The 12,194-nt window shown below is 32.0% G+C and overlaps 1 protein-coding gene across 2 annotated transcripts in view; it reads right to left on the minus strand.

Annotated features, from left to right (window-relative positions):
• Positions 1-11,636, minus strand: part of LOC124353810 (brefeldin A-inhibited guanine nucleotide-exchange protein 1) — a 62,528-nt gene extending 50,892 nt beyond the window's left edge. For both annotated transcript variants that reach the window (XM_046803822.1, XM_046803821.1), the window contains exons 1-6: positions 11,384-11,636; positions 4,093-4,274; positions 2,879-3,025; positions 2,265-2,444; positions 1,881-2,067; positions 577-668 (exon numbers count right to left, since the gene is read on the minus strand). In XM_046803822.1, the coding sequence (XP_046659778.1) occupies positions 577-668; positions 1,881-2,067; positions 2,265-2,444; positions 2,879-3,025; positions 4,093-4,274; positions 11,384-11,507 (912 nt within the window). In that variant the 5' untranslated portion in view covers positions 11,508-11,636. The remainder of the gene's footprint in view (positions 1-576; positions 669-1,880; positions 2,068-2,264; positions 2,445-2,878; positions 3,026-4,092; positions 4,275-11,383) is intronic.
• Between the last annotated feature and the right edge of the window lie 558 nt (positions 11,637-12,194).

Raw genomic sequence — 12,194 nt, forward strand, 5'->3', positions numbered from 1 at the left:
ATTTTTATCCCAAAGCTAATTTTTTGCTGCCAAGAGCTTTTTTAAATTTTTTTGCTGCCAAGAGCTTTTTTAAATTTTATTAAAACCTTAACACTCCTTTTACATTTGTCATTTGTTGACAGAGTTTACCAATATTTTCTACAGCCAAATTTATGAAAATTTTTTTTAATTAGTTAGAAATTAGAATGATGGCATTAGTATTTTGTTGAATACAAATTCCAATTAATTGTGTTTATACTATTTGAGATGTACTTTATTTACATATGTACTGAAAATTGGACACTGGCATATTGTGCAGAAAGTAAATATACAAGAGACAATGTATTGACAATTTATGTATACTTTGCATCAAATTCGGGAAACAGGGTATTGACGCTAAAAGGGTAGCACCACAAAAAAGGCCAGTAACACCCAAGTCGAGTCTGAGTTTGACTATTTATTTTTAAGTAATGTACAATTTGTTCAACAATATATTTTATTAAACTTAACTGCATGGCTGTGAACTGATAATAAAAACCTTTTTTTAACTATATTAATTAATAACTTTCAAAGGAACATAATGGAAATATCACTTACTTGTGAAGGCACTCTATTCAAGGAACTGCCATTAGCTTCATTGTTGAATGAATCTCCACTTTCTGAGGCCGTTCTGGCATTTTCTTCACAGCCTATGTGAAATATATTGTTAAAATGCAATTATAATGCTATCAGACCAGTTCATCAACTATCTTTTAATTGCACTTTCTATTCCAAAATTTTTACCCACAATGAAATAAAAATAGATAGTTAGTATCAAAGTTTGATAAAGTCAACAAATCAACAGACATATAATTACAATAAAGTATTATTAAAGAAATTATATTATTTATAGTAATAAACAAACAACCAGGAAACAAGAGATTTTTGTCCAATAATTTTGTATGATTTTAAAAATGATTTGAGTGAGATGCAATCACTTGATTGGTTGCCAGCAGTAATTGGGAAAATTGATTTTTCACATGATTTAGTTGGTGTTCAAAATTTAAATGTCTTTGAGAAAATTATAAAGCAAGATCCACGATCGACATACCAAAATGTTGAGGATACCTCTAGGGATTCACCAGGTGTATACTTGGTATGAGGAAAGTTTTTTCTTGACCATTACCAGACTGGTTGCACAAAAACAAGTGAGGGTAAACAGTCTGCTGGATAGGAAGTGCTGAATAAATTTAGTGATCATGAAACGGACAATGAGAGAGAATTGAATAACGGGTCTATCACGCATAGCAGTTTCTAGCTCCGTGACATAACCATGAGTATGAGACATATCGAGAGGGACATTGGCAAAAAACTTATTGATTACATTTGGATTAAAATGGGTGTGTTGGTCACCAATAGATTTTCCTACTCACAGCTCTTTCTGTTTCGTCCACAAAGTTTTAGATGATTGTTCTGAGGAAAAGCATTGTAAAATATAATCTTGGAATTTATAATTTGTTGCTTGTGGTTGTGTATGATTTTCCAGTCTTGTCTTGTTATCACCACTCATATGTACACACTGTCAATAGCTTTCTCATTGAGACTAAAATGTCTGTTCTTCTCTTACAACTCAGTTCTTGATTTCTAGAATTAAAGATGGCAGAACTGTAACCTCCTAGGGATCACGAGGGTATGGTATACTTTCTAGAAGAAAGGGAGTTCTGGAAACTATACCTGGACATTTTTGAAAATATGAGCTCTTAAAACAATGTTTTTATATATTTCTGAGCAACACAAAAAAACCTTTCTGTGCAAACCAAAAGGTTTTGTCTCAAACAATAACACAGTTTTATTATAGTAATATGTATAAGAAAGCCATCTTATATCATACACTACTGGAAACTGCAATATTAGAAGCTTACCTGAGACAACAGCGTCTATGACACTATTGAGTAAACTCTGGACCACCTGTTGACTAGAAGAGTCCATCGAAGTTGGTGTGGGCACAGAGTTTACATCAGGTCCAGGTGTAGGTGTCGGAGGGACCACAGGCAGCTCCAGTGGTTCCACCACCTCCGGTGTATCCTTCAGTCGACTGTTCTCCTCTGCCTTCACACCGAGTAAACATAGCAAATTTGTTGAAACATTTTATTATAACAGAAATAACACAGGCTCTAAAATCAATCCTTGAGGACCACCTAACTATGAAAATACTATGAATAGTTGTAGAACAATGGAGCTACACGGTGCTAATCAGAATAAAATAGGATCAAACATAAAACTTAAAGAGCAATTGTATAACTTACAGCTTGACTCTCCATACGAGCAAAAATGACGTTGAGCATCTGAGTGAGAGTTGCCCGAGCTGTCGTCTGGTTGATGAGGTTCTTGCTGGCCAGGTAGATGTTGTAGACAGTCCGGACTGCCAGCAACACAGTGCCTTCGTGTACCTCCACATGCTGACTGGTGACTACCGTCAATAGAGCCTGAGAAACACCAATAAAGAAACAAATTTATTTTAATCATGTTAATTTAAATTCACCTGTTAACCAACATTTATTTTATTTTCAGCAAGATTTTAGCATTTTATTTTTTGGCCTATATAGCCATGAAGAATTTTATGCTAGAGATTATGGTGTGATTTTTGAACATTTTTGAATAACCATGTGCACTTCTATAACCCATATATACCCAGAATCTGGAGCATACAATCAGATACTGGTGTACTGGTAAAGAAACAAAATTGAACCTGTGGACTAACACAGGTTAATACGTCTTATGGTTTTTACTTGTTATGTCTTTCATATATGCTCTATTGCCCATTGTTTTAACATACTGTTATTTAGAGGTTATTTATTGCATGTTGTATTTTATCTTGTAAAATATGGATAATTCTACAACAGATACCAATTATACATGCCTTGATGATCTGTAGCTGGACTCCCTCGTCTGTCTGTGGCCCGGAGAAACAGTTGCAGATGGTCTCCACAATTCTGTCAATCAGCAGTTTGCCAGGTGTGTTGGAGTCAGGGACATTGCCAGTCAGATGACCATACGCTATCAGCTTCTGCAAATCAATGTTCATGTTCATAAACTGTTTTGTTGAAGCGAAGCTAAACACAATAATTGTATCTACATCCAGGAGAAGTAGTTTTGACTCTACATTGCGATACAAAAATTAAAGGAACAATTGATTTCTGGAATGATAAAAATACCGTTTTTAATCAATTAAATTGAAATAACAAAAACAGGAAAAGCATGAAACATTTACATTTACTCTTCACAAGCAGACCTAAAAATAGGATTTGTTTTGTGAATATAAAATGTAATAAACCATTTATATTTATCAAAAACAAAATGACTTATTTTGAGTTTGGTATGCAGTGCAGAGAAACAAACAACTGTCAGATGATAGGCATCTAATTTGTATATCTGTAAAATGAACTTAAGACTTGTGAAAAAATCCGTGTATTCAGAAAGAACTAATCTTTATAAATCATGTAAATATGATTTTTTCAAATGAAAATTTCCTTTATAGTTTGCACTATCAGTAGTTAGTGAGCCTTCATGGCTGGCGTTGACTTTGCAATTACTTTGTATGTTGCTTACGTCTAATGATTATGTTTATTTTAAATTTTAGTACACATTTTATTTACTTTATCACTAGATACAAAATTTGTTCACATTGAAACTTTTGTTTGATTATATGTTTCATAGTAAAAAAAACCAAATAACAAACCAACTCATTTTAAGCTGACCTGTACATTATTTCAAATAACCTATGGATTTTCTACATTTAATGTATAGAAATTTCCATACAAAGGCACATCAATCCCCTATTCCTCTTTAGTGTATTCTATAACTTTAAGATCAACCCATAGAATTAACCCCTTCCCTTAATTACTTAATCTTTTTATGCATATATGATTATTTATTAGTCTATGCACTTTTATCAAAAATACTTTTTGATAGATGGAGATACAAAATAAAATGTGAATGTTAATTTATTTACTGAGAACTTACAATACATCTATAATAAATTTGTCTCATTGGCCTTCAATAACAATCCAAAAATCGCTACACAATTTTGGGAGTACAAACCTAAACAGAAGAACCAAGTAAGCATTAACAAACCTGAAGACAGTCCAGGGCAGTAACCACGATCCGGGAGGTCTTGCTTTGACAAGCCAACTCAAAAGGCAAGAAGTACTTCTCAGCAGTAATACTGCCGCTATTCTCATCTTTTGGTAGTGGTAGTGCTGACGACGAGTTGGTATTACTGCTCTGGTCCTCTTTCAGTTCTGTACGAATTTCATCTACAGGCAGACAACATTATTCCATTTCGATGCAGAGCCATTACATAACATTTATATACTTCAAATCTCTATAAATAAGTTTGGTTTGTTTCTCACACATCAAAGATTCAATTAAATTACTATGTAGTTTAAATATTTATATATAGGATCAATAAACATAGCTTAAACAGAAATGATTCTGACATAACCTACCCAACTATCAATTTTTACAAACCCTTCTTACAAAACCAGACCAGTAATAAATATACAACTGGGGCTGAAGTAATGCTATCAAGTTGTACCATTTTAGAGGGGATTTTAGAGGGTGGGAATCCATTATGCCTGTGAAAATCACAGAGGATCCAAGGTAACCCATGGTATCAATAAAGATTTTTTTTCCTCCCATAAAGATAAAAATATACATTAAAATCTCTTAAACCAGGGAATATTATGCCTATTTAAAAATATAACTACATTTCCCAAATGCCTGGCTGTTGGTTCTTTCACAAGTACAGGATCATCGAAAAAGGTGGACATGATTTTTATTGTAAAAGTATTAATGAAGTAATTTTAGCAAAACTAATGTCATGATAGAAAAAATCTTAAAAGTTTTAACACCACCATTGAGCTGACCTTGAAGCTGCAACTCTTTACATACATAAGCAACTCTTTACATACATAAGCAACTCTTTACATACATAAGCACCATCTTGACAGATTGGTAGAGGTTGTCCTGTTGCATGACTGCCAAGGAGCCCTGACAACTCTTTTGGACTTCTTGCTTTGGGGTTATATCAAAAGTTAAGTATATGTTTTAATGTCTACGCTACAAAGATCCGGGACCTGCGACACTCAAGGGAACGAATCAACACTGCGATTGCAACTTTGACTCCTGACATGATTGAGAGAACCTGAACAGAAGTTGAATATCGCTTTTAAGTCTGTTATGCCCGTATATGCTTTAATGTTATGTTATAGGGAGTGTTCACATACAAAAATCTATTAAAGTATGTAAAAAACATACAAATTTTCTATACCTGTTGTTGGGAAAAAGCTCTCTTTATAAAACTAAGTCTTACTTATTAATGTTTGAAATCAGGTCCACCTTTTTTGATTACCCTAATGGTATCTCCGATAATTAATGAGATCAAAAGGCACATATAGTTTCATTTGGACAGCAGAGGAGATCATTCGGCAGACCCAACACGAAGTATATTGCTGTAAATAGACAGGTGCACACACAGAAATCTTACAAGAATATAGTTTATTTCACCATCTTACAGCCAGACCTACATTTACTGCATATAATGCCAAAATTCTGAGAAATTCTGTTTACTGAATCTAAGTGTAATGGACAAAAATCAAGACGTACACAAAAAAATATCAAAGATACAATTGCCTTAAGTTATAAAAAAAAACAGGACTTCTGATAGTTTGTAAGAAAGACTCTTAGTCAACCGTAGTATAAGGGGCGAGTGAATGAAGTACATTAAAACAAATAAATCACATATACAAGTAGGATCCACAACTGTTGCAGTGAAAATATTCAATAATGGGAGATGAAACAATTATTTAAAGAATATCCACAGGGAAGACTTATTAAATAGTATCAAAGATAAGACTTTCATATCACAGATTATTTAATGCCGGAAGTTTTATTAACAGATGATGCCGAAAATTCTTTGGGATGAGAATAAAACACAATTTATACTTGCAATAGTTTTTTATCTATATCTGCAGGTAATTTATTGGTGGTACGTGTGATATTACTATATTTTTAAAGTCTTAAGCACTTGACTTAATGTAAAGGAATAGTTCAATCAAGAGTCATTTCTGATATTTCTTGAACTGTGTATGCTAAACTTTTGTAAATAGCTCTATATTAGTTTGTATGTAAATTAAATTATGATATATCAATAGTGCACATTCATGATTCACAGGAAGTAGACCTTGGTGGTGTTACTGACACAATAATTTACCCCAAAATTCACTGTCCTATTCAGATCCCTCATTTCCCACCATATTTTTCCTGCATGTCCAAACTTTCAACATCTGGGATTCAATTTCATATCCGATGCCTGCACGAGGGAGAGGTCCTTAAATCTTAGTTGGCTTTCTTGGTCGAACCACTCTACTATAAATCTTCTTTTTTTAGGGAATGAGACGATTTTCTCCGCACTTAGGACTAAAAAGGACCTTTGCGCCTCCCTTACTTGTATTTGTGTACTCAGAATCTGAGACTTTTTCAGAAGCCGATTTGAAGAGAATCCTTATCTGATGTCCTTGGGCTGAGGAGATATGCCCTTAGGAATCTTTTCCGAATTGTAGATATGGCAGGACAGTTTAGCCATATGTGCTCCGCTGATTCCTCCGCTTCTTCGCAGAGTCTGCATTCATCCGTTTGGCTAAGGCCCACCTTCATAAGGTGTTTTTTAAGGGGGCCATTTCCTGTCAACATCCCTATAATCATTCTTATATTCTCTTAATCTGATCTAGGAGAGATACCCACCCTTTAGTCTTAATCCTGAGGCCCTACTCCAATTAAAATATCTTATCCTCTTTTCCCAATCTTTTACAAGAGCTCTGTTGTAAGAGAAAGCTAACTGGCAACCTGGCTCTAACCCCACCATAAAGTACTCCACTCCCTTTTTGGCGAGCATAACTGTTTTTTAATTACCATGAATACCCTCATGGCTCAGCACCCAACCAAGTGTTACTCTATTTTTCTTAGCCAGTCCTACCAGAGCATTCTTGCATTCCCTGACTGCTAGGTGTGGAAAGGACTCTAAGCCTTGGCCTAGAGCATTTTGTATCTGAACTGACGAACTCGGATTGTATGGTACCTATTTTTCTTGTTACATTCCTACTCGAATCCTGGGGGAATTGACAGATTAAGAGGAGAGTTAAAAAGAGACAGAATTTTTCTTTTTGTTTAGTCATAACCATAAATAAATGTCTAACCAGTAGTTACATGCAATTTAAACATGCTAATTTATTTATTTCATTTACGTAAAACTTTTTGAAATACATTTCACCATTTTGATCCTTTTAGCAACTATGAACTTGAATACGATTTATTACAAACTTGGTTTTTGCAATAATAATGAGAACATAGGGAATAACAATTTTAATTTTTATCACATGTAACATAATAAACTAGTAAGTAGGACAATTACAGTAAATCAGTAAATCTTATATGTCTGTTTCATGTGGAAATACCAATTTCGAAGCACATTTGAGTCTAAAAAAGGCTCTTATAAAAATCTATTCCTACACATATGTGCATGATCTGTCCATATATACAGTCCTAGATTGTTGTCTAAAGAGGACAATAAAATTGGCTGTAAGTGTTTGCCTAGGTACAAAATTTATATTGACATTTATTGTATTTTTATGTAATAATCAAATATTGTAACAGGTTTTACTAGCATCTTGTGAATGGTAATAAAATTTGTAATGGATAATAAGGAAAAACAACTACAATGCCTATCCCTTAACATGATAATATGATGCTAAAGAAAATTATGTACAGTTCCCAGAAGAGATATATTCCTACCATTTTTGATACATTATAATCTGAAAATAGATTGCTGTTGCCTAAATGATATCTAGGAAAACATTCAACTTTCTGATGTTTTATTGAACATTTCTATATCTTTAGAAATCCTTTGTGAGTATCACATTTCAATATGAAATCCATTGTGAGTGACTAGTTAATTCTATAAATTTATTGAATGGTGTTTTGTATTACACAAGATGATAAAAACAAATGGATTCCAGGAATAAAATTAAGGTTAATGTATTCCTTAATTAATTAATTAAGAGGGCCTGTGATTAGCTAGGAAAGACCATAATGGAATTGGGGGCTTTGTATTAGTGAAAATTGAACATGGTGAACACACATCAATGACATGATTTATCTAGATGTGTCACAAAGAAATTATGAGAAGTTATTTGGAACTCATAAATAGACTGCAGTATGATAAGCGGCCACAACCACAATCAAATCAACTATCGATTAGAACGATTAAAATGCTGTCAAGACATGTTTACCCTGTAACCTAATTGTAAATGAAATTGGTAAACTACTACACTACTCAAAATGAGCATAAACAAAGTTGTATTATTTTCTATGGTCTAAAATGTGTACATATATCTTTGACATATAAAAATTCACTATAATTTTTATTCACTATAAAATTATTACTTTTTTCAGATACAAAAACAGCCAAACTATACTGAATTTTGAAACATCCAAAACGTGATTTGGTTTAAATCAAGGATTCGTTACTCATAAATATCAATGATACGATAATTATGAATATAGATCATGTGAGTGTTGGACGTGTATTATACTCCAGCCCTTAAACGTTATATAAAACTACGCAACACAATTTAAACCACTGTTTAGTACAATTTAATAATAATAATACAGATTAAAAATACAAGAGCACTAGTTCTTTTTAAAGTGTAATGTGTGATTAGGTATTATGATTTATAATTCATTTGATTGTTGTTATCAGTAGTTCATGTTCAGTTATTTAAGAATAGATTTCGATGGATAGATATTAAATACCCAGTCTGCATATGAGGGGCAGGGTACAATAAGCGGACCCGGTTTCTATATGGCTAATTACAATCATCGATACTTTATATAGGCCTAGACTATAGAATAACAGAAATATCAATCGATACCAACGTATCTAAAATACTAAATTAACCCTTTCAGGGCCAGGAACAAATATGAGATGTTGCACAATTTTTTCACATATCATATCCCCTTGTGACTAGTCAAAAGTGCCAGGCTAAAATTGGCGATTTTGCAGTCTCTTAGATTAAAATTTATAACTTTTCATAAAAATTAGAGAATGACCTAAAAGTTGCACCAAATTACTCGTATAGATATATACTATCAAAAAAAAATATATAGATGTAGTTTTAAGTAATTTAAAATTTAAAAAATAATGTTTTAATGGATTACATAAAAAAAAATTTTTTTTTGTAAATAACTAAAAAAGGAAAAATATTTCTCACATAAATAAATTTTTTATGACACATTTTGTATAAATACGCAATTGTACTTTTCATAAGGGATAAAGCAACTGACTCTTACACTGCAAGAAACTTAAAATAAATATTCACATTATGGATGTACCGGTAAACAGATGATTGTAGGATCCATAAACAGTTTCAATACAGTTAAAAACACTATTTACCAAGAAATATTTACACAATTTTATTTGAAATTTATTTACACTTTTTCTATTTACAAAGGGTACGGTCCAATAAGCGGACCCGGTTTTTTATATCGAAATTGGCAAACGATATTACTTAATCATAACCATCGATATAATCAATCGATACTGATGAATTATTTTTAACAACTTAAATAATCTATATGAACAGCTGTAAACACTTTCAAATAATACAAGGTAATATTTTAAATTTCACGTAACATTGTGTATTAAAATGGCCGTCAATCTTAGGAAGCTTCACGAAATTGCTTTAAAAGACGATAAAATATGTTTTTTATGGCTTCAGGATGTTGGGTTAGTACCTAAGAATCCATTATGTGATATTTGTGGAAAGGTAACAAATGTAACTGTCAGAGGAGCTAACATGGTCGTCTTCAGATGCAAAAAAAGAAGGTAATGGTGGACACAACTTTAGTAAAAACGTTTTCGTTCTGTTTCATTTAGTTAAAGTTATGAGTTTCCCTGATTTTGGTTATGTTCATTTATTATTTGTTATAATTAAATTCACATTTTAATTTAAACATATGATTGTTATTACTGTTATATCGATTGATAGTCTATGATTCGATATGCGAATATTAGGTATCGATGATTATATTCTTCGATATAAAAAACCGGGTCCGCTTATTGGACCCTACCCTTTACAAATATGCTACTTACAATTTCACTCCCGTGAGAACGCAAATTGTCAGTCATTGTAACTACTACACACAATAGCTAAACACGTAACTACTAACACTACTAATATTTACAACCACAAAATAAAATAATGAAATATCCAGCATACAATAGTACGATTACACTAAAGCATAAAGAATTAACAACAATAGATTGAGTCAGCTGATAATGTCACGTGACAATTACGAAATAAAAATGCATAGACCTTCAAAATAAAAACGATATTCATAATATTAATTATCTACAAATATACCAGGGAATAAAAAAACATAAAACTTTAATAATTTGACTTCGTATTTATTTAAGAAAACGACGAATATCAAGGCGACTATATATTGCCGCCTGGCGCTTTTCGTGTATGTCACCGACGGCATTATGTTGCCCCTGGCACTTTTCAGACGCGATCTATGGTGGCAATATATTGCCGCCTGGCCCGGAAAGGGTTAAAGTCACATTTTTAAATTAATAGACATAGTTTAAAACAATTACGTAATGTCATAAATAATAATGGAACCAGAACCATTAATCGAACAAAACTAAGACAAGTGACAGGAAAAATGTCATTTCAATAATAAAGAAAATTTAACAATAAAACAAACTTCTTGAAACCGAAAAGGACTCAATAAATCATCTTTAAATGTTATTTTGTTTAGTTTTTCTAAAGTTAACTAGCCTATCTTTTATATTTAAACAATAGAACATATTGTGTTTACAATATGAAAATGTACATACATACAGTTGGTACAGATGATTTAGTTACTATTCAAATTAATTACTATTGGTTGATTATATCAATGTGTATAATAATTAAACATCGTTTTATAACTTCTATATAAAAAAAACCAGGTCATTTATCCTACTCTACCCCATATGTGACCTGATGTAATAGGCTACTTGATATGTTGTAACATATTTTTGCCTATTAGTTTCAAACATAGATAATTGGTTAGTCCTAAAGTAGATTAGATAAAATTCACTAATCTCTGTCAAAGAAATGTGATAGTGCAGTGTAATGAAAAGATTGTTTTATTACAAACTACTGATGAACATTAGTGCTTTAATTAACTAGACCTAACCTCACTTTTAATAATATGTTTGACATTATAAACAACTGATATTTTGCACTAAAACTATAAGACTCTGATGAAATAAACTTGAAATATTACATTATAGCATATTATGATAATTTATTATTACCTAATGCCACCTCACAGGCTCTTTTCAGTTGGGAGTGGTAAGACCGCTTAATTTCTTTATCGCTCAGTATCTTTTCTAGTGCTCGAACAATAAACATTTCTTTGGTTTTAGAGCTTCTTTTCATGATTAACAAAAAAATCACATATTTTATTTAACATACAATAACTAATAAATTGCACCAAATTTACTACTCATAACAACAAACTAAAGTCAATACAACCACAACCCAATTTTATTTTTACAGAAAACGAATTATTAAGTCTACGAAAAGCTGATTGAAAACCATATGTTATGACAGAGAACGAGCATGGAGTAATGAATAAGCAACAGGTTACAAACTTAATTTCATACTATAACAAATAAAATTAAATGCAGTGTTGTTTTATAAAAATAAATATATTTTATCAATTTCTTTGTCGTACTTAACAAGTAAAAATATTTTTAAAGAATGACCATAATATGGAAATGAGCCTACATGAGTAAGCAGCCTGTGCGTAGGCTCGAGTTATTGTCAATGCTATTGTTATTGTAACTTAATCCGTAACAGCCCAGTGTATGGGCACAGGGATATTTTGACTCCTCACAAAGAGAGTTCATTTCTCAATTTAGTATACGGGCTGATACGCGTTATATGGCAATTTACGTGTTAATAGTAATAAATAATGATTTAATCGTAATTGTTTCATTGTGGAAATGCTGAATGGGCAATTAAGAACATATAAAATAATCTTCAGTTTGCAAACTGCGTTACTATGACTTCATAGAACGTTTAAATGATCAGAGCCTCAAATATTGACCTAGATAGATCACT

This window comes from Homalodisca vitripennis, chromosome 2, assembly GCF_021130785.1.
Source record: "Homalodisca vitripennis isolate AUS2020 chromosome 2, UT_GWSS_2.1, whole genome shotgun sequence".
NCBI classification, from domain to species: Eukaryota; Metazoa; Arthropoda; class Insecta; order Hemiptera; family Cicadellidae; genus Homalodisca; species Homalodisca vitripennis.